At 45.7% G+C, this 23,756-nt stretch overlaps 1 protein-coding gene across 12 annotated transcripts in view; it reads right to left on the bottom strand.

The window, feature by feature from the left end:
• Positions 1-23,756, bottom strand: part of TENM4 (teneurin transmembrane protein 4) — a 763,612-nt gene that overhangs the window by 91,101 nt on the left and 648,755 nt on the right. For all 12 annotated transcript variants that reach the window (XM_065595842.1, XM_065595866.1, XM_065595862.1 and 9 more), the window contains one exon: positions 21,897-22,113. In XM_065595842.1, the coding sequence (XP_065451914.1) occupies positions 21,897-22,113 (217 nt within the window). The remainder of the gene's footprint in view (positions 1-21,896; positions 22,114-23,756) is intronic.

Genomic DNA, 23,756 nt, shown 5'->3' with positions numbered 1-23,756 from the left:
GGAGATGAGAAAGATACTGAATCCCAGACTTTGCCTGATCAGATCCTCAAATTTTCTACTTCCCCAGTTGATAAAATTTGCCCCATTTGGGAAAAACAATTAACGCTGTGCTTTGTAAGCAGCTGGCCTCTCCAGTGTCATCGTGTCCTTTCTGGAGGCAAAATCGACTACCCACAATGCACTCAGCCCCCCAGGAACCTGGTTAATGCTAATTTAGTCAGCCATTTCCTTCAGAAGACCTTGGTCTAAATGCAATTACACTGCAAACACGTTAAGTGGTACTGCAAAGACTCTCAGCCCTGCTCGGAAGGTCTCCCAATATATTTACATAAAATTATCTCTCATGTTAATAGGGAAGATTTATTCCATCAGTCTAGTTTGGCCAGCACTGAAGATGTTTTCTGCAGTTGAGCAAAATTGAATGTCTCTTTGCTGTAGACTTGTCTTTCCAATGAATTATTAACATATTTCATCCACTGGCTGAACTATTTTTTTCAGACTGCGTTTACATGTGGCTGTGCAGATCCCTTGTTTTACAATAACCAGTTCTCCAGTCTGTTTTTTTAATTAGCCTTTCCCAACCCCTCTGGTCTTTTATTTTTCTATAGAGGTTTCCCTATAATTAGGGAACACTAAATCATTGCCGAATTGCTACCATGTGGCTTGCTAGATGGCAAGTCTGAGACAAAGTAATTTTAGACCATTGCTTTGTGAAGTAATTTGTAATCACTAGAAGATTAAGTTAATGTCCACCTGTCCCCCTGGGTATGATCTAGGGCCCAGTGCCATCAAAAGTAGAGACACATTCACTCTCCCCTTCCACAGCTATAGAGAGAGTACTGTTTTCTTTAGTAAGACCTGTATTTACATGCGGGGTGGGTGGGAATCCAAGTATGCCAATAGTTATAAAATACTAGAAATCAAAGGAAAAATCCCAACTAGGTAATTTAATCCATCTTCATGCCAAGAAAGATTGCTCCCTACAGTATGTTTCCTAGCTCTTTGTCTGGTTTAATGTTAAACATCTCAGGCAGTGGGATTTCCAAAGCTTTATTATTAATAATTATTTGTTTAGTGCTGGAAATATGCTTGGCATTGTACAGTAGACAAAATAAAGACATTCCTTTTCCTGAAGGACTTCCTTGGGAAATTTTACCATAGTCTAACATGGTCTAATGTGGTGCTTGTTGAAACTGATGGAAATACTCTCATTGACTTAAAACAGAGATTGGATGAGGCTCATAGATTTCACCATTAGGAATTATTTTCTGGTCTTTATGCTAATTTTTCCTTTTCTTAGCGTTACCCCATTACTCCTAGTCACAATCCATTGTATCACAACCCCAGCTCCTTTTTTCCTGGAAGTTGAAAGGCTTCAAATACGTTTGGATGATTAACATGACCTCCCCACCTCCTCAGCCATGTTTTGGCCATGTTATTTGTATCAAATATTTTTAATCTCCACTCAGAATTCCCCACATCCCTATATTCGTTGTTGTTACTTTTCTATAAGTTACTTCCAACTTCGTTTGACATCTTTTTGGTACCGAGGTGCCCAGAACTGAACATTCTGTTCTAGATGGGGCTCCACCAGAGCTCCACAAAGTGAATCAAGAGGAAGGACGTTTCTGTTGTTAAAGCCCTCATGTCAAAATCAGAAGATCTAGCTTCTATTCCTGGTTCTGCCACAGATTTTCAGTGTGGCCTTGGGCAAGTCACATAGACTCTCTGTGCCTCAGTTCCCTATCTGTAAAATGGGAATAATAGCATTGCTCTACCTTACCGGGACATTGTGAGGATAAACTGAGTAATGTTCTATTGTCTTAGACATAGGTACTTATACTGCTATGGTATTGTGGTACTGGTTTGTGATGTGCCCAGATACCTTGGTGATGAATGCCAGAGAAAAATCCTACCAATAAAGCAAGTCATTACAGATGTAGTCTTGGGTCACTTGCTGCTGTCATCCTTTTGCTCATTTATAGCACAGGATACAGTATAACATACAATCCCACTCTACCCCTGGAAGCTAGTGCCAATGGCAGTGCTAACCTAGTGCAGTTCCTGGACCCTGGCCTCCCAGTTATGAGGGAGAAGACTCCTTACACTCTCTTCCTGCACAGGGTGAGTCACAATCTGACTCTTCCTGTTTAGTTTAGCAGTGTGGAAAGTCGACAGCTGACAACTACTCAACAAACCTGTGGATGCCGCTTGAATCATGAAGTTTGGTAAGAAAATGGAAACGAAGGGTTCTTGAGACGTTAAACAAGAAAGACTTAAAAAAAAACAAGGAAAATTAAAATTAAAAAGTAGCCATCCAGAAAGGCTCCCACACAGCTATGTATAACACAAGCGAGTTCCTGAAAGAGTTTGGCATATGTCAGGCAGCTGGGATTCAAAACAAATTAATTAGGCTAGGCAGAGAACCTTGCCAATAAATGGAGCACCAGAATGCCAGTGTCAGGCTGAAGAGGACCTAAACATGTTGACATCCGACCAACTGTGCACTCAGGGATTTGCTGAAGTGGCACTGACAGACAGAGTCTGCGACAGCTTCCGCAGCTCCACTTCCTGAGGAGCTGATGGAGTGGAGACACAGGCGAAAAGGAATGCCAGGCAAAAAACAAAAACGACCCAGCTCAGCCCTGGGAAGTCAAAACTAGGCTGTCGGCAGGAACTAAACTCGATCGGTTCTCTTTTTTTAACCTATGCCTCTAAGTTAGCTACACATGCCCCATCACTTGAGCACCAGGAAAGCGTGATGTTCTTTTATGGGTTTGGTTTTTTAATTGTTAATATTTTGCAGAAATGCTCTACATTTTGTCACCCATTCTACAAAAATATACAGTCTCAAATAATGCAGGCAATTAATCAAAATGTTATATTCAAAACCCAATACTTAAATTGGTTAAGGAAAACTGGAGAGAAAACAACAGTATAATGCTGTCATACTTTTAGGAATACAGATAATGAAGCTGGTATCTGAAGCATCTCCATAAAGCTTTTATTTACCAAGATCTACAATAAAAGCTCTAGATTCACAGTGTACTCTAGTTGGGTTTTTGCACCAAGCCCATCACCATGGTATCTGAGCATCTCTCTACCTTGTTTTTCATAGAATCAGAAATGTAGGGCTGGAAGGGACAGTGAGAAGTCATATAATCAGGCCCCCAGTGCTGAGGCAGGACCAAATAAACTTAGACCACTCCTCACAGGTATCTGTCTAACCTGTTCTTAGAAACTTCCAATGACGGGGATTCCACAACCTCCCTTGGAAGCCTATTCCAGAGCTTAACTACCCTTATAGTTGGAACAATTTTCCTAATATCTAACCTAATCTTCCTTGCTGAAGATTAGGCCAGTTACTTCAGTCTCACCTTCTTGTCCTACCTGCAGGTCATGCCAATTACTTCTTGTGCCACCATCAGAGGAGGACTCCTGCTGAGGCATCACCAGTGACAAGTAGTGCAGGACAATTACCTCCCTTGCCTTACATATGACATTCCTGTTAATACACCCCAGAGTGATGATAGCTTTTTCTGCAACTGCATCACTTTGTGGACTCATATTTAATTTGTGATCCACTAGAACCTTCAGATCTTATACAGCAGTACTACCACTTAACCAGTTATTCCCCATTTTGTAGTTATGCATTAGATTTTTCCTTCCCAATTGAAGTACTTTGCACTTACCTTTACTGAATTTCATCTTGTTGATTTCAAACCAATTCTCCAATTTATCAAGGTCATTTTGAATTCTAATTCTGTCCTTCACACAGCTGGGTGTCATCCGCAAATATTATAAGCATACTCTCCACTTCATTATCCAAGTCATGAATCAAAATATTGAATACTATTGTCTCAGGACAGACCCCTGCAGGACCCCACTAAATACATCCCCTCTTTGACCACAAAATATTGATAACTACTCTTGGAGTACAGACTTTCAACTAGTTTTGCATCCACTTTATAATAATTTAATCTAGACCACATTTCCCTAGTTTGCTTATGAACATGTCATGTGGGACTGTGTGTCAAAAGCCTTGCTAAAATCAAGATATATCACATATACAGCTTCCCTGCATGCACTAGGCCAACAACCCTGTCAAAGAAGGAAATCAGTTTGGTTTGGCACCATTTGTTCTTGACAAATCCATGATAGCTATTACTTGTTACCCCATTGTCCTCCAGTGCTTATAAGTTGATTAATAATTTGTTCCAGTATCTTTCCAGGTATCAAAGTTAGGCTGATGGGTTTACAATTTTCTAGGTCCTCTTTGCTTCTCTCTTTTAAAGATAGAACATGTCTGCCGTTCTTTAGTCCTCTGGGACCTCACCCATCCTCCAAGAGTTCTCACAGATAATCGTGAACAGTTCTGAGATTGCTTCAGCTTGTTCCTGAAGTACTCTAGGATGAATGTCATCAGTCCCTGCCAACTTGAATACATCTAACTTATCTAAGTATTCTTTAACTTGGTCTTTCCCTATTTTGGCTTGTGTTCCTTCCTATTGTTAATATTAAGTATCTAGTTACAATTCACCTTACTGCCTTTTATGTCCCTTGCTAGGTGTAATTCATTTTGTGTTTTGCTTTTCTGAATTTGTCCTTACATGATTGTGCTATTCTTTTATACTCATCCTTAGTAATTTATCCATGTTTCCCCTTTTTGTATGATTCCTTTTTAATTTTTAGGTCATTAAAGAGCTCCTAGTGTAGCCACAATGGCCTGTTACTAGTCTTCTCTTCTTTCCTTTGCATTGGAATTGTTTGCTGTTGCACTTTAATATTGTCTCTTTGAGAAGATGCCAGCTCTCCTGAACTCCTTTTGTATTTACCTCTCTTGTGTAGATTTAGTTCCCTGGCTAGCAAGTGTCCGGTTTTTCAATCCCTGCGTTATGTATTTCTGCCATCATTCTGCTCAATGCAGACTTACACTGTAGACTTTATAGGAGTCGTTATTAGTCATTCTCAGTAGACAAAGATGTTCTCCAACACCATTGGCCACCATTCTGCTGGCAATATTGCCAGTAAGCTATTCATAGCTGTAGTTCTCCAAAATTAAAAAGGCATTTTGGTGCATGCCAGTTTAGTAACAAAATAACATTATGTGAGGAAACACTTCCCACTTGTAAAAACCCCATGATCACATAATCACCTCCACAGAACAACTCCACTTTGATGTCAGGATTTAGTTCTAAACTGCCTTATTGGTTATAGAACCCCTATTAGACTTGGTTCTATTTCACAATCCCAGGCTCTCTCTCTTCCTTCTGGAAGCACATTCTCCTCTCTGATCTGCCAAACAATTTGGCCGCTGTTGGAAGGAGAAGCTTCTGCTGCTCCTCCTGCCATCTATAATATCTTGGATCTCTCTGCCTTATCAAATCACCATTTCCAGGGAAAAATGACTTTTCAGATGAGATTTGTAATGAGAAGAAGAAAGATGAGGCAGCAGGATATAGGAAAGGTATTCCACAAAACAGGAAATTATGAGAAGACTGTTGCATTAGCAGTGACTTGAGCAATTAGATAATATTTAACGCCTACTATACTACTGAACCCTGAAAAAGTACTTTCGGACACAGTTTGCATAGAAAGTGCTATACAAAATAAAGTTATGTTATGCTATGACGTAAGGTCTACGTGGAATTCATTGCTTCCCATAATGCCCTAGATCAAAAAAGATTTAAAAGCTGATTTTCCTCTCACTTACACCGGTGTACCTCTAAGAGGAGTTGCTCCTGATTTACACTTGTGTAAGTGGAAAGATAATCAGGGCTTTAGGTTCTTAGCCCTTCAGAGGGTTTCAGTAGCTCTTATGGTGCAAGCTATTTTTGCATATAATGATGAGTTAGGTTAATTTCATATCAGGGCTGGCCCACAACATTTTGGCACCTGAGGTGGGGAGCTCAAATGACGCCCCCATACCCTCTTGCTTGGGCCAAAACTTTGAAAAGTGTCAATTCTGCCTTCTTCCTGTTCTACTTCTCTCATGGTACTGTTCTGCTACCTACCCCAATAAAGGAGAACTAACAACTTAAAATGCCTAGTTCAAAAATTTTAAATAACACTTAACTTTCAAATGCCTGAACAGCAAATGTAACTTTTCTTGTCTGCATAGTAAACACTGGCATATTTATCTGTTTGAATAATCAAAGTGGTGCGTTCTGTGCCTTCTTGGTTGCAAAGATTTGAACTGCTTCCTGAAGGTCCGCAGTCTGGGCCAGCTCATGCTCTATTGAGATGGTTGCAAGGCCGACCAGCCTCTCCTGTGTCATTGTGGAGCGTAGATGTGCTTTTATTAACTTCAGCTTGGAGAAGCTGCGTTCTCCACTGGCAACTGTTACATAGGGTTACCATATGTCCGGATTTTCCCGGACATGTCCAGCTTTTTGGGCCTCAAATCCCTGAACGGGAGAAAATCCCAAAAAGCTGGACATGTCCGGGAAAATAGGGAGGGAGGGCCCGGTGGTGCGGGGCCGGGGGCTGGGGCCGGCGGTGCGGGGCCGGAGCCGGCGGTGCTCGGCTGGGGCCGGGCCAGGGCCGGCGGTGCTCAGCCGGGGCCGGGGCCAGGGCCGGCGGTGCTCGGCTGGGGCCGGGCTGGGGCCAGGGCCGGCAGTGCTTGGCTGGGGGCCAGGGGCCGGCGCCCCAGGGCCCGAGCCAAGCCGGGTGGGAGACGCCGGGGCCAGAGCCTCTTGGCCTGGGCTGGTCAGCCGCCGGAGGGAGCTGCTCGGCCAGGGGGGCCGGACTGGGCCGCGCCACACCCCGCCCCAGCCCCAGCCCCAGCTTACCTGCTGCCTCCCTGTTTCAGGCTTCCCGCGAACATTTGAGTTGTGTAAGTGGAAAGATAATCAGGGCTTTAGGTTCTTAGCCCTTCAGAGGGTTTCAGTAGCTCTTATGGTGCAAGCTATTTTTGCATATAATGATGATTTAGGTTAATTTCATATCAGGGCCGGCCCAGGGGAGGGGGCAGAGTTGGGGCGGGGACTTTGGGGAAGGGGCGGAGTTGGGGGTGGGTAAGGGGTGGAGTTGGGGCGGGGCCGGGGCCCCGTGGAGTGTCCTCCTTTTTTAAAACTAAAATATGGTAACCCTACTGTTACAGGAAGTGTTAGAAGTTATGCGCAGAGCAACAAAAGCATTTGGAAAAAGGGCGGTCATCTTATTTGTGCACAGATATTCCAGAACAGCCGGATTTCCCCGGCCCCGCACCACCGGGCCCTCCCTCCCTATTTTTCCAGGAGTTGATCCTGCTGAAATGTATCTTGAAAGTTCATTACCTAAATCATTCGCATCAATATCGTGCACATCATCATGTGTCAACACTGTCTCTAGTGCCCTGCATTGCTGGTGTAGATCTTCTTCAGGTATAGTGAGGAGTTTTGGAATATCATACAACATAGCAAATATACTGCTGTGTTCCTTGAGCTGCATGAAACGTTCTTCAACTGACTGTATTGCACAATCTAGCACCTGGTTAAAGAATTCAACTTTGAACTGTTGTTTGGGGACTCTTATGGGATTATCTCGTGCCTTGTAATCAAAATGTATTCTTCTTCGGTGACTCTTGTATTCTTGAATGGGTGGGAAAATAGCTTCAAAGTGAAGTTCCTCTGCCAACTACTGTGCACTCTACAGAACGTTTTGAAATCCCTCATCTGACCGGTAAGACTGTAGGTATGACTTTGCTTTGTCCAGTTGATCCATTTCTCCAGATATATCAAGGTCAACACCTTGGAGTCTCTTGCTTACAACATTTATTTCAAACAGTATGTCATGCCACAACACTAAGTCACACAGAAATTTGAAGTTATGTATGTTTTTGGTGATTCCATTTCCCTCTGCCACTGTTCTCCCACGAACAGTTCCTGTCATAGCATTATCCTCCATAATGGCAACTATGGCATCATCTATCTTCCCAATTTGGTGTCTGATAGGCTTTATTGCCTCCATTCGACTTTCCCATCGCGTGGCATTCAATTGTTTCAGTGTCAAAGAGGATGTTCCCAGATGTTGCTTCAAAATTTGCCATCGATGAGTTGATGCAGAGAAAAATACAGAGATGCTTTGAATTACATTAAAAAGTTCAGCAGCCTCACTAGAAATTGATGCTGCATCACTGACCACCAAGTTCAATGAATGAGAACTGCATGGGGCAAAAACAGCTCGAGGGTTTAACTCTCGGATCCGTGTCTGCACTCCACTGTTCTTTCCTCTCATGTTGGCACCATTATCGTAGCCTTGACCTCTCATGTCAGCTATCACAATTCCCGGATCTTCCAGCTTTTTAAGACGCACATTTCTCATACCAGCTCCTGTAGTATCATCAATGTCAATAAATTCTAGAAAATGCTCTCTGACATTCACCATTGCAGGGACATTTTCACTAGGTTCTGTTGTTGTTACAAAACGCACCATTAAAGTAATTTGTTCCATATGGCTGATGTCAGGTGTGCAGTCCAGAATAACAGAGTAATCTCTTGCTGACTTCAGATCTGCCACAATCTTCTGTTTGACTTTTGTCAACAGAAAATGATCTCATTTTGAATTGTTTTTCCAAGGTAATGGTGAGTGGTGACTCTTCTTAGATGCTCCTGGAGTACAGCACCAAACTCAGCCATCAGCTCCACAATTTTGAGGAAATTTCCATTGTTTGGCACATACAGCTGATCTGAAGTGCCACGCAGTGCTAGGTTTTGGATAGCAAGCATTCTCACAATGGCAATGAGCCTTTTCAGAACATTTTGCCAGTAAAGAGACTCTGATGCAATCTTCTCTTGACGCTGATCATCTATGGTGACCTTTAACCTTAGTCTCATCTCAAGCTCTTTCCACCTATGGAATGCTCTCTGGTGATTTGCTGCCTTCTCATGGCATGCTCAGATTTCTAGTCAGATTTTTCAAGTCCTTTGTTCTTGTAGAACCCAATGTGGCTGGAACATTCGACTGGAAGAGTTTGCAACAAAAACAGTATGCAGCATGGAGGTACATAACCCATGGCCTCTCCACTTTGTCACCATTGGGGATTTCACGCCAGTAATGTGTTGGATGGAAACTTCTATTTTCATTGTTTTTGGGGAACATGAAGTTTTTCACTTGCTGTGGCACATGCAGTACAAGGATGTCTCTCAGGCTACTGCTCAAGTGGGTCCACAGTCCTGGATCATCTAAACTTAAGGAACTAAATTCAGCAGCAGCTGTTTCTTGCGCCTCCACCAAACTCTTCTCTGATCTACACTTTTCTTCAGGAATGTGCATGGTTACATTCATTTGATATGAGATATGGATGCTGCAGTAGCTGCCAGGTCACCTGCACTCTGACTAACTGAAAGATCAGGCATCTCCTCACCACTCACGTCCTCACTGGGGCCGGAAGGCTCACCGTGAACATCTGTCTCTATGTATCGCAGAAGAGTTCCTTCCTGCTTAGATAGAAAAGCTTCCTTTGCTTTCTTTCTTTTTCTGAATGCTGCCCCAGAGGGGTGTTTTCTTCTTTCACTCATGACTGCTGTTCTGTGCCCGTTATAGTGGGTGTTAACACTCAGTTGAAGGGGACAAATAAGCATGCTGGTAGCAGGGCCTGAGTGAGGGAAGATATCAGCATCTTAAGGGCCTAAATGGGTCCTACTACTTCAGTTGACTGCCTGTTCTCCTCAAGTGGATTCAGGGAAGCAGCAGGAAACAGGATGGTCCCTGAGAAGCTGGTGTTAATCAGTCCAGGCTCCTGGGGGTGCTAGAGAGGTACATAAAAGGCTCCTCCTTCTCTCTCTCCCTGCAGCTCCCACTGCTTTCTGTTATTCCCTCTTACCTTTTCTCCTGCCTGCCTGTTATGTCTCTTGTACCCTCCTCCCTCCAGCACAGCACTCCACCATCTCTGTGCATCTAGAGAAGAGAGAATACATGTGCACCAGCAGCAGACACAATTTTCTACACTCTGGGTCATAGTGGTGCCTCCCCCCCCACAGTCTGGCACTTGAGGCGGCCGCCTCAGTTCGCCTCATGGTAAGGCCAGCCCTGTTTCATACCCTACAAAAATGTGATGCTACAAGACATTGTTTCTATGAGAAGTAAGAACTTTATAGTGCAGTAAATCTCAGAAATGAATTATATGCTTATTCTTATGCCAGGTCTCATGAGGCTTGTGAAATCAAATTGTGGAAGAATTTGCTTACTGATCTCACAGATATTATAATTAGTATTACTGATAGTTATTAGTAAGCTCTTAGAAAGCTCTGGCAAGGTGCTCAATGCTGTACAAGACACAAACTAAAGGCAGTTCCTGCTCACAGTCTACACAAGACAGACACAGTGATAGAAGGACTAAATGGGACACACAAGAGGAGGAACACATTGTTTAAATATTAATGATGTAATTAGCTCACTTCTTGTGGGCACTGCAGAAAAAAGATTATTAAACAATCTACAGGCTGTTTGCTAGCATTGTAATGATATAATTTTGAATTGTGGGACTTATGAAGAGAGTAGATCAAGGAAGTATATAGATTTTTTCAATGGGAGGGGGTTGTACTAAAGCAATTTATTTATTAAGGAAGTTTTAGCAGGTTTAAAAATCATTGCCATGTAAATGTCAAACAAAATGACCATCATTACAACAGTTAGCATGGTTTCTTTTTGTTCAGAGAAACATTATGAACCAGAGAATAATCAAATCTTTTTATTTAGCAGGGTATTACCATAATACAGAGGGAGCCTCTTTAAACCATCCAGAAGATGTTACTGGCCATTTTATTAAATTGAATGGAACTACTGACCCTACTCATATTTATCAAACCAGGCACGCCTATTAAGCACTAATATTAAAAAAATTGGACAGATGTGTGGAGATTTTTGCAGGCAAATATACTTCGAGTATTGAATAAATGGTAACCCGATATTTATTTGTCCTACACTTATTTTGCTGGGGATGCAATTGATGAATTATTTTTTCCATGACAACAAGCTCCCATATTTTCTTTGAACTATTCCTCTAGGTTTGAACTAGTTTTCTTTCCCTGTTGAAAGACTATCAGTAGTCTACCAGCTACTAGCAGATGAGATCTTAATTCTTCAGCTCTTTTGAATATAACCATTTCCATTAGGAAGCCCCAGGAGAATAATCAAAGGATCATTGGTAATAAGTATCGAATATTTTGTAATCTTTGGTTACACATTGTATCCCAATACTCTCTACTGACTGGATATGTCAACCATATCACAGGATTTGTTTTTGATGACTCCGTGAACATTGCATTCAATTAAAGAATCTGCAAATGGGCAAAGATCATGGTATGGGTCGTTTTATCAATGTTGTGGAAAGAAACATACAAAAGGATTGGAACTTCATCCCTGTTTTCATGTACATGAATCCTTCTACTATCTCTATATATTTGCAGTAGCTTATGGCATAGAATTATTTATATTGAAATTTAAAAATCACAATGGTATGAAATGTCACCATACTCTACATTTTTAAGTCAAAAGGAAGGCTGAAGTCAAAGGCACATACATTTATTGTCCTCTGGAGAGGAGAGAGGATTTTTTAAAAGTACACTCTATCTTTGCTTAAGGAGAATATTACCAAAGTAAAGGAAGTTATTTTGGTCCTTCTGACCTCTTTTTTGCTCTTTTCAGTTTCAGAAAACATGATCTTTAGTTATTAAAGAGGCCACTTAAGCAGAAAGCAATAAAAGAAGATGACAAGGAGATGGTGGAAAAACATCTTGTATTTTCTTAAAACATAAAAATGTCTCCTTAATCTCAAGGCTAGGGATAGGAAATTGTTATCATTAATAAAATAATAATAATAAATAATAATAATATGTAACATATTAGATACACCATGACTCTCCACTAAGTGCACTGAATAGATCTATATCAAGGTTTATTCAAACCTATTAATGATAATGATGCAGTTCAAGTAGATAAGGTATTCTTCTTCAAACCCTGTCCTAAACTGTCTATACCGGGGATCAGCAATCTTTGGCACGCAGACCATCAGGGAAATCTGCTGCCGGGCCGGGACGGTTTGTTTACCTGCAGTGGCCGTGGTAGCCATTCCAGGCCAATGGGGGCTGTGGGAAGCGGCGTGGGCCAAGGGATGTGCTGGCCACCACTCCCCGCAGCCCCCATTGGCCTGGAACAGCGAACCGTGGCCAGTGGGAGCTGTGATCGTCCAAACCTGCGGATGCTGCAGGTAAACAAACCGTCCTGGCCCGCCAGCAGATTTCCTTGACGTGCCGAAGGTTGACGATCCCTGGTCTATACAGAGTTGCTGTGCTCTGTTAACAGCTTCTGTGTTTCACCCAAGAGGTGGCTGTATTTCATTAGTTCCATCACATGTGTGCTATTCTACTACAGACCAACATACCCAGCTCTGACAAGTGATGGGCCTCCAGGAGCCAATCCAAAGCCACATGCTGGATCAGCTGACATCAGGGAAATTATCAGCAGAACCTCACAATCCTCTCTGTTGCATCCGTCTCCTGCAGATGGTAAAATTGACCTCAGGCAGAAGCCAGCTAGCGGATGCATTACTGCATCATCACTTTGTTTTGTGTCCACATCAAGCTCTTCCAGAGGCAAAGAGGCCTAACTACAATATTTCAGATTAAAGCCAGAACAACAGAAGGCCGTATGGAGATGCAGTTACAACACAAGATTGTGAACTTGGGGACTGCATTAATCACTTTAGTTTCAGGCTCCTGTATCAGGCTTTATCCTGAGTGCTATAAAAGATGCATTTTTTGCCACAGGGTAACAAACCCATGGGAGCTATTCCATAGTGAAGACAAGGCACGTTCATTTTACCACCACGTAAAGTAGGTAAAGTAAATCCCTACCTCAGGCTAACTTTGCCTAGTTACCTCATAGTAAAACTAAAGTGCCTTGTCTTCGCAGTGCTTTTACCTCAGGATAGCTCCCCTGTGTTAGTCAGACCCCTTCCCCCCAATACACCTTTTTTAACAGTGAAGACAAGGCCTACGTGTTTGTCTGGGCAGTTGACTATCACCTGACATAGGGAGACCTGGAGAAAGCAAACAAAAGCCCCCTTCCAAGGGTACTATGAAAGCACCATGCAGATCTGCATTTTAAATCCCCGAGAACTGAGCTGAAAGGGTTAAACCACGAGACTTGGACAGCATTATCTCCCCAACTCTTCCACATTCTGTTGCTCTCTGGCCAGGATCAGCTGATTGGCTTTAGCTCTAGATCGGGGTAGGCAACCTAAGGCACGCGTGCCGAGCTGATTTTCAGCGGCACTCACACTGCCCGGGTCCTGGCCACCGGTCTGGGGGGGCTCTGCATTTTAATTTAATTTTAAATGAATCTTCTTAAACATTTTAAAAACCTTATTTACTTTACATACAACAATAGTTTCATTATATATTATAGACCAGGGGTAGGCAAACTTTCAGAAGTGGTGTGCCGAGTCTTCATTTATTCACATTAATTTAAGGTTTCGCGTGCTGATAATACATGTTAACGTTTTTTAGAAGGTGTCTCTCTCTAAGTCTATATTATATAACTAAACTATTGTTGTATGTAAAGTAAACAAGGTTTTCAAAATGTTTAAGAAGCTTCATTTAAAATTAAATTAAAATGCTGATCTTATGTCGCCAGCCTGCTCAGCCCGCTTCCAGCCTGGAGTTCTGTTCACCTAGGCCTGCAGTGGGCTGAGCGGGGCCTGTGGCCAGGATGCCAGCTGGCAAGGGGCCGGCAGCTGGGACCCCAGAGCTGGGGAGGGGTTCAGGGGTCAGGGCAGAGGGTGCAGGGCTGAAGGCTGGGTGTGTGTGGGGGGTTCAGAGGTCAGGCCAGAGGGCAGTGGGGATGTGGGGGGTTCAGGGCAGAAGGCTGGGGGTGTGGGGGGATTCAGGGGTCAGGGCAGAGGGGTGTGGGGGGGTTCAGGGGTCAGGGCAGAAGGCTGGTGGGTGTGGGGGTACAGGGCAGAAGGCTAGGGGGTGGGGGGTTCAGGGGTCAGGGCAGAGGGCTGGGGGCATGTGGGGGTATAGGGCAGAAGGCTGGGTGTTGGGGGGGACTCGATGTCAGGGCAGAGGGCTGGGGGTGTGTGGAGGTGCAGGGAGGAAGGCTGGGTGTTGGGGGGAGGTCAGGGCAGAGGGCTGGGGGCATGTGGGGGTATAGGGCAGAAGGCTGGGTGTTGGGGGGGACTCGATGTCAGGGCAGAGGGCTGGGGGTGTGTGGAGGTGCAGGGCAGAAGGCTGGGTGTTGGGGGGAGGTCAGGGCAGAGGCCTGGGGGTGTGTGGGGGTGCAGGGCAGAAGGCTGGGTGTTGGGGGCAATTTGAGGTCAGGGCAGAGGGCTGGGGTGTGTGTGGAGGTGCATGGCAGAAGGCTGGGTGTTGGGGGTGACTTGAGGTCAGGGCAGAGGGCTGGGGGGGGTGCAGGGCAGAAGGCTGGGTGTTGGGGGGAGGTCAGTGCAGAGGGCTGGGGTGTGTGTGGAGGTGCAGAGCAGAAGGCTGGGTGTTGGGGGGAGGTCAGGGCAGAGGGCTGGGGGGTGTGTGGAGGTGCAGGGCAGAAGGCTGGGTGTTGGGGGGACTCAAGGTCAGTGCAGAGGGCTGGGGGTGTGTGGAGGTGTAGGGCAGAAGGCTGGGTGTTGGTGGGAGGTCAGGGCAGAGGGCTGGGGGTGTGTGGGGGGTGCAGGGCCGAAGGCTGGGTGTTGGTGGGAGGTCAGGGCAGAGGGCTGGGGGTGTGGAGGTGAGGGCAGAAGGCTGGGTGTTGGGGGGACTCAAGGTCAGGGCAGAGGGCTGGGGGTGTGTGGGAGGTGCAGGGCAGAAGGCTGGGTGTTGGGGGGAGGTCAGGGCAGAGGGTTGGGGTGTGTGTGGAGGTGCAGGGCAGAAGGCTGGGTGTTGGGGGGAGGTCAGGGCAGAGGGTTGGGGTGTGTGTGGAGGTGCAGGGCAGAAGGCTGGGTGTTGGGGGGAGGTCAGGGCAGAGGGCTGGGGGTGTGTGGAGGTGCAGGGCAGAAGGCTGGGTGTTGGGGGGAGGTCAGGGCAGAGGGCTGGAGGTGTGTGGGGGGTGCAGGGCAGAAGGCTGGGTGTTGGGGGGAAGTCAGGGCAGAGGGCTGAGTGTGTGTGTGGGGGGGTGCAGGGTAGAGGGCTGGGGTGCTCGGCTCGTGGGGGTGCTCCCAGCCCCCTGCCCTGAGCGGCTCACGGCAGGGGGCTGGGAGGGATATGCCCTGTTCCACCCCCTGCCCCCAGGCTCCGTCCCTACCTCTCTCTGCGTCCTCTACGGAGCAGGGAGCACGCTGCCGCTCGGCTCTGCTCCGCTCCCCCTCCCCCTCGCAAAGGCCATCGCAGGCAGGGAGAGGGAGGGGGAGGAGGAGGGGCCAGAATGCACCACGCTGTGGGAAGAAACGGGGGGGGGGGAAGCTTGGCTGCCGCAGAACCAAGCTTCTGCCTCCTGCCCCTGCAGGGGAGAGCGGTGGGCGGGGGGGCTGAGTGGGGCTGGGGGCCGGGACCCCCCTACCGCTCTCCCTTGCGGAGGCAGGAGGCAAAAGCTTGGTCCTGCGGCAGCCAAGCTTCCCTCCTCCCCCACTTCTTCCCCCAGCGTGGCGCTTTCTGGCCCTTCCGCCCCTCCGCCCCTCCTCCTCCGCCTCTCACCGGGCAGGCAGCATGCCACTCAAAATTGGCTCGCGTGCCGTGTTTGGTACGCGTGCCGTAGGTTGCCAACCCCTTTTATAGACTTATAGAAAGAGACCTTCTAAAAATGTTAAAATGTATGACCGGCACGCGAAACCTTAAATTAGAGCGAATAAATGAAGACTCTGCACACCACTTCTGAAAGGTTATCTAGTGCAGGGGTAGACAATAGATGAGGTAGGATTTGATTGTGCAAAATAATAATAATAAAAAATAATAAAAAATATACACACTATATATTATAAAATACCAAACTGTTCCATTTATACAGTACTTTCCATCTCAAGAACTCAACATGCTTTTATAACCATTTACTAACTTGGTCTCAAACACTCCTCTAGGGTAGGTACATGTTGTTATCTCCATTGAATAGATGGGGAAACTGAGGCATAGAGAGGTGACATGATTAGCCTCAGGTTATATCAGGAATCAGTAGCAGAGTTGGAAAGAGAACCCAAGAAATCTGATTTCCAGTCAGAATTTTAAACCATCGGATCTTCTTCCTTCCCTGTGTATTGGCTCTAGGGAGGGAGGGCAGAGAGTCTCTCTGTAGCTAGTACCAGAGGACAATCTTCACGAGGGCACTCATACACAACACTGAGTTCTATTCCATAGGTCTTTTCCTTGTTTCCAGTTGCGCATATAATTATGGTGGGTTCACGGAAAGTGAATTATACTGACAGCACAGTATCATGGCTTTACATGACAGCTGTGTCATAATCCATCCGGGGGCCAAAAGCAGATACTCTTTCAAAACACTCTGAGTTCTTTTAAAACACACTATAGAAAAAGGTCTGTTCTATGCCTGGCTTCCAGAGGTAGCTCAGTCCTATGCTGACACTTGACATAGGAGACTCCGCGGGCCATGAATTTAGACTACTGTCTGACACTGTCCCTCAAGAGAGAACAAGGATATCAGGTGTCCCTCTTGAAAGTCAACAACTTGACATCAGTGCATCTTGCCCTGCTCTTTATGGTGACGGACAACTAAGAACGGCTTAAAGATACAAAGCAAAGAGCAAAAGTAAGTGGTTTTGAAATCAATACAAGAATGATCAAGTGGCAGAAGAGTACTTGTTATCTGTTCATCAAAATGATGCAAAAAGACATTCTGTGCATTCAGAATTTAATTTAGCTACTTGCTTTATCATCATAAACACTCATTTCAATATGGGCAGTTTTTTTTTTTTGTTTTTTTTTACCCAGACATGAATACTATATAATTGCTGGTATTTTGGAGGAGACACGGTCTTTACCTTTATCCATCAGGGTAATTTATCACTGTCTTTTTTTTCTCCCCTTTTTGCGGTGATGAGGTGGCTTGTCAGTTCAGCTTGTTCTTAAAAAGCTAGAGTGTAATTCAATAATAAATTCACTCAAAGGCTAGCTGTCATGAGATATTCGTTTATTTGTACTCCATTAGATGATCTGCACTGCTGTTCTTTCTAAAGGGTAGCTAAGCTGCGTCTCTAAAGCCCAGGGGATGTATTGTATAGGTATTCTGTCATATATTTCATTCTGTTGCCACTTCTACACAGGCCATGTAGGAAATGCAAACGTACTGTGTTGATATGGTTCCACCAGGGATGATAAACACCTCCCTTCCAACAATAGCATTACATACAAACTCAAGCAATAAATAGACAGGGAGGGCTAGATTGTGGCTTTAGAAGCTGCTGCTGCATTAGTGGGAGGGCCACAGACGGGCATCACACCAGCCACAGTGGCTGGAGGCATTCTCCCCATGGAGGACAAAAGCAGGCAGGCAGAATGCCTTCTCCAGGGCGCTGAAGGCATGGACTGCACACAGAAACAGCAACCCTGCAGCACATTTTTAAAGGCTGCTGAGTGGACCCCTCCCCCTGCTCGGACCCACTCCCCACCCTGCTCCTGTTGGGATGCCCACTACTGCCGATTCCCCCTGCTCTGCACTCCGGGGTGCTAATCTCCCCCATGCAGGAGCCGACTAACTCCTACACTGATATGGGAGTTACCTGGATTGTGCAGAAGGTAAAACAGGGGCCAGAATTCTGATCACTTCCAGTGCAGTAGACAGACTCGCTGCACCCTCTCCCCATCCACCCCCATTGTGCAGGCAGACAAGACAGGCCAGGGTATGGCCCTGGAAGGGAAAAAGGAAATGGCTACATATGTCATCGCTTAGGAACAAATGCTACCACCCTGACTCACGCCAAGCATTACTTTCCTCTGCAAGCAGTCTCACTGATAGCAGCAAGATTATTATCTGCCTATCACACACTCGACACAAGCAGCGGGGAAGATTCAACAACAAGAATCTGTGTTCTGTTTTCTGGATGTTAATGATAAATGGTGTGCATATGTGTATCCCCCTATCAGCCCTGTGGAGTGGATCCCAGAGCACTTTACTGACCACACACATTTTCTCTGGGTAGGAATTACTGATAGTGCAGAGTTGCCACCTCTCGGGTGACAAGTGATAGCTTTAAACGGCACACAGCAACAGCACCCAAAACTTCAGGATAGCAAGTATCCTGTTAGTCCAGAACATCCCAATCCCCGTGAAAAGTGACCGCAAGGGCTCAGGACCCGAGTTTTACATCTCGTCAGAATAACAGCACCTCCAGCAGCTCAGTGTCACAAGTGTCCCTGATACCGTGCTGGGGCACTGGCCTGGCACTTGCTAAGAAGAAGAAGTACCCACCTACTGAGCCACTAACATCACTTTCTGCAGCACATGGGTTTTCCTTAGAGAGCTTCTACGCTAAGATCAAGGCTGTTTAACTTGTGAGATGTGATATCACAGCTGGAGGAGGCATGTCTGCAGGCCATATTTATTGATAATCACCCAGTGTTGATATTTAAAGAATAGCAAAATGTCATAAATAACTGATGTAATTGCAGAGCTCTTCATGCTGAAAGTAGATTAAACAGGAAGGCCAATTTACTAGTTCCAATGTTATAAATGAAAAATAATCATTTATGAAACCTGTCCCATTAATTTTAATCTTTGCATTCCCTGTTCTAGCAAAGGAAGAGCTTTACGTGCCAGGGATGTTTGAAACCTCAGCCTTTTGGGTGGCAGATGTCTCTTTTGAGCTCACATCTTTCAACAGTAGGATATTTACATACTTGGAGGTGAAATCCACTCCTGAGCAGAAAAGAGAGCCAGCCCAAAGCCTATGAACCATTTAAGCCCTGTTTTTAAGGACTTAAGTGGCACTTAAGCTGTAACATAGATCTTGTACTGGGGCACAGGAGTGAATTTCACTCTCGTCATATCAGTACATTATTGGGCAGCTTCACCCACTATATGAATGGGTGACCTGAGTAATTCCTGGAATATCTGCTTGTTATTGAAAGCAGCGTAGGCTCTTAAAGAACACAAACAAATTGCATTGTAATATATGGACGGTAGAATCCGACAGTTCTTCAGTTGTCAGTGGGAAAGCTCATTAAACATGGACATAATGTTGGATCTACATATAACAAATCTTCCTGTCCTTAAAAAATGTTGTTATACATGATCTGACGTCAGATTCCCCTATAATAATGCTCGTGATTGACAGCTCAGCCTTGAGAAATGCTACCCCAAAAATATCATCTTGAAAATGAAATTTCTAGTATAATTTATTCCGTGTTCTGGTACATGCTTTTTACTGCAATAACTAAGAATCCTGGTATCTGACAGTTGAGGATCTGCTAAACTAACACTTAGACAAGAGTCTGCACTGTTTAGTATCCAGCTATAAAATTTATAGTCTTCTGAAGACTGATAAAGATAACGTTGTTTGCTACATAATGATTGCTTGGCTTTAATCCAAAGGCCTGTAGTTAGCCTTCTTGGGCTTGGCAGAGAGGCAAATCATGGACAAGGGCATATCAAGCAGAATCACTGACACTGACGTACTTTTAAGAGGCTCACGTCTGAGGTCAGCTTCCAGGACCACTCTAGATGGTGAGTCACAGAGGGTGGTGCGCATGGGGTACCGAGGGCAATATCCTTTTGTCAGCTGATCCATGGAATAACCTGGGATCAGCTTCAACAGGGCCTGTGGTGGCTGTGGAATTGCAAGTATTGAATTGGCCCTAGGAGCAGGCCAAATTAGGTGTTTACAATTCCAATGCATTTCCATGGCACAGCTACTTTCTCTGGGAAAGCGGAACATAAGGGATAATTAATTAGATTGAATTTAAACTCTGACACTGCCAAGTTTGATCAGAGATGTCTAGAACCCTTCCCATGTTAGCTTCCGAAAGACAGAACTCAGAACATAGCGAATGATCACTGAATTATCAAGAATTCAGCAAGGCACTTAAGCATGTGCTTTACTGTAAGCACAAGTCGCCCCATGACTTCAACAGAACTATTCATGTGCTTAAAGTTAGGCATTCACTTTGCTGATTTGGGGCATGAACGGCAGACGTGATTCTTGCTGTTCCCTATTTCTGATGATGATGATGATGAAGAATGTCTCAGCATTAAAAAAATTCATCCTACTTTCTGCCTTACTTTTTACATTGAGAAATATCAGGCCTTCTCTATGCTGCAGGACCTTTTCAAGCTCTTTGAAGGCCTTTAATAGTCATATGTAACATGAGGCTGTAACTCTAGTTACAACTCCTTTCTGTAACTGAGATGGGAGGGGATGCAGAGTCTGTCAACTTGGGATTGCTGTTTTCAGGGCACTGTTGCAGAGTGTGAAACATTCGTGTGAACAAAGGAAAACTACATTCGTGTGAACAAAGGAAGCCAAACCCTGGACCAAGCTGGATTAATAGCACTCACTCACTGGCTTCTTGGGCCATTTGCACAGGAAGGAAGTGTCTTATTCTCCTGCTTCCTGCCAGTGCACCGCTGTGGCAGAGCAAGCGGAAGCTTAAGTAAGCAACTGCAAAGGAACCTTGGTACTAGAGAGCAGTGGTGAGCTGGAGCCGGTTCGCGCGAGTTAAATTTAGAAACCGGTTTAGAACTGGTTGTTAAAGGGGTGGGCAAACTCCGGCCCACGGGATCGTCCTGTCTGGCCCGCCTGAGCTCCCGCCTGGGGAGGCTCCCCCTCCCCCTCCCTCACCTTCCCCCCTCTCGCAGAGCCCGGCGCCAGTGCTCTGGACCACTCCTGGGCAGCTCTGCAGCTCCTGCCTCTTTGAGAGGCACGGTAAGGGGGTGGGGTTCCGAGCTCCAGCGGGCCGTACGGCATCCATACATGCTGCCCTGAGCAGCATGGTAAGGGGGCCGGGCCGGGGCTGGGAGGAGGGGTTGGATAAGGGGCAGGGAGTGGTTGGAGGGGGCGGAGGTTCTGGGGGGGGCGGTCAGGGGACGGGGAACGGGGGGGTGGGTTGGGTACGCGTGGGAGTTTCAGGGGTCTGTCGGGGTGGTGGTGGATGGGGTCGGGGCAGTCAGGGGACAGGGAGCGGGGTGAGTTGGGAAGGGGGTGGGGCCCCGGGGGGCAGTTAGGGTGGGGGATCTCGGGCTTGTACTCACCAAGCGGCGCTTAATAACTGATTCCCTACCGGGTTGGCGGCGGCACTTCGGCAGCAGGTCGTTCACTCACTCCAGGTCTTCGGCGGCACTGAAGGACCTGGCGCCAAAGTGCCGCCAAAGACCCGGTAGGGACCCGGTTATTAACATTCTGGCAGCTCATCACTGCTAGAGAGCACATTCCGAGTGGGAAAACCACTTTCACCCAAGGTGGGGCATGGGCATGTAGTCTAAATGGAACACACTTCTGAATTAATTCTAAGGCCAACTGTGCGTGGTCTCACAGAAACCCACAGGTGGATTCTGACCCATGGGATGCACCCTGGGATGAATGTAAGATGGGAGATAGAAAGGTTTCCTGAAAAGGGCTGACTAATAAAGGAAACAGATGGACATAGAATGAACCAGATAAATTAATTCCACTACTCTACAAAGATTAGCAGAGCAACCGAGTCTTACCATTAGAGGAAAGAGTATAATGAAAAGCTGAACAGAGAGGCTATGGATTTGATAGTGCAGAAAAACGGCTCTGTCTCTTTAATTTCTCGATCTGTGTGTGCCTTACCCCTGGGAGGACCGTCAGCAGCTTTATATTAGTTATGAAATTCTTCAGATATCTATTTCCCATAGGCAGGCGTTTGGGACGGTAGTAATGACACAGTGTTTGTCTCCTGCATCTTTCTGCTGTTCTTTATTAGTATTTCATTGCACACAATTCCCCATTCTATCTCTGACTGGGAACGTAGGACTTGAGCTTTAATTCTTGTTTAAAATCCCCCCCAAACACTTACCCTCCATCGAATGGATTCTCTCCCGGGATGACGTGTGTGCTGTCCTTGCCAATCAGGAACTTGATTCGATCATAGAAAGAGTGCAAGTTCTGTTGGGATGTGGGGGTTTGAGTCTCCTGTATGATATCCAGGGGGTCAGGTGAGCCCAGGCACAGTGGGTTAACATGGCACAAAGGCTGCAAGCAGCAATCTGGGTCCATACAGTCCACCAAGCCATCTGCAGAAAGGAAAGGGAGATTTGAGAGCAGCAGTGACAAGGTGCGTGAGACACATCCAAGTGGCCAGATCCCCTGCTCGTGGACCTTTGTGAAGCTCTGCTGATTTCAATGGAGTGACACAGATTTACACCACTGCAGGGTATGGCTTGTTGTTTTAAAAGCTATTTGAATGGAAAAGATGAAACTCAAGATAGCAGATTTTTTTTAAAGAAGGAGAACTGAAAATCTCAGGGGATTGATAATAGGATACAGAATTTTTCATCTCGCTCTTGGTCACCCCGTCAAATTCAGACAGGCTGGTAGCAAGTGAAGGCTGTTACCATCTGATGGCTGTTCTTAGCTTATGTGAAATGAGTCTGGTGCCTCAGGCCTGTTCCCTAGAGACAGGAATCTAAACCTCGACCCCCACACCTGGTGCCATCAGTTCCATTTTCAGCAGACACTCAGGGCTAAGCAGGCACTGAGGCCCAGATCCTTCACTGGTGCAACTCACCATAGCTCCATTGAAGTCAGTGGAGCCACCTGCTAAAGCTCCGTGCTGGAAAGCTGAACTACAGTCTCACACTTAAAGGAGTGGTCCCTGCAAGATTCAGTGGTGGGGAAAGGGATAAAGCGGGCCTGCGGGGGGAAGTGTGCTCTGCGTCTGCTTGTGCCGTACCTATTCTCTGGATCAACAGAGGGCTTCACACTCCCCGGCTGTCAATCCTGTACCTTTCACCAGCACTCAATTTGCGATAAAAATAGCACTAGCAGTCACATGCACGAGGAAAGCCTACTAAGCATATTTTACTAGAATTAAGTATTGTTGTTTGCCAAGCAACCATATGTGTAAACAGAAGCATCTAATTTCCACAGGACTCTTCCTCTCTTCCCCAATACGTTCTGTGATGCCACAGTTCATCACAAACATCTTGGTAATAAACAACGACAGGGAAGGAAATGCAAAGAAAAAGCATGATAGCTCTGTGGGGGTTTGGTGAAGCAATACATTCAAAAATAAAAGTAGTTAGCATGCACTTGAGATGGATTCTTAAATCAGATTAAGGGACTAGACGTTTGGGGCTTGGTTAATGGGATATGGAGCCCTTCACTTCTAAGTCATCAGTTCAAATAAGGCAGTTTGATAGGGAATGAAAACTATTACCATGTGATGGCTGCTCAGAGGCTTACGTGAAATGTACGGTGCTGTCAGACCAACCCCTAGAAGCGATCCGTATCAGCCAAACCACCCTCAGTAGCTAGTATCCTATTGGCAGTCTCAGCACAGAGTCAAAAACTGAATGTGCATGGACAGTAAAACTGTCCCTCAGGTGGCAGGACAGAATATTTTCAATTTCTAAGAAATTATTGCAAAATAAACCAAATCAGCTTGCCTTTACTACACACTGTGTGTCACGGTCTGAGCCCAGTTGCACGGATATAAATCAGGAGACATTCCCCTGACTTAAAGCAATTATTCCAAATTCACACCGGGGTAACTAGGAACAGAATCTGGCCGATTGTGTGTGTGTGTGTGCGCGCGCGCGAGAGAGAGAGATTTTAAAAAGTGGTCAGTGTTGGCTAATTGCCATTGATATTAATGGGAGCTCATTTAGGCCACCGCTGAGTGCTTCTGAAAATCCAATCTATTACCTCTCTTCCT

The sequence above is a fragment of the Chrysemys picta genome, chromosome 1, assembly GCF_011386835.1.
Source record: "Chrysemys picta bellii isolate R12L10 chromosome 1, ASM1138683v2, whole genome shotgun sequence".
Taxonomy (NCBI): Eukaryota; Metazoa; Chordata; order Testudines; family Emydidae; genus Chrysemys; species Chrysemys picta.
Note: the sequence above shows the minus strand (reverse complement) of the source record. Positions and strands in the feature narration are given on the sequence as shown.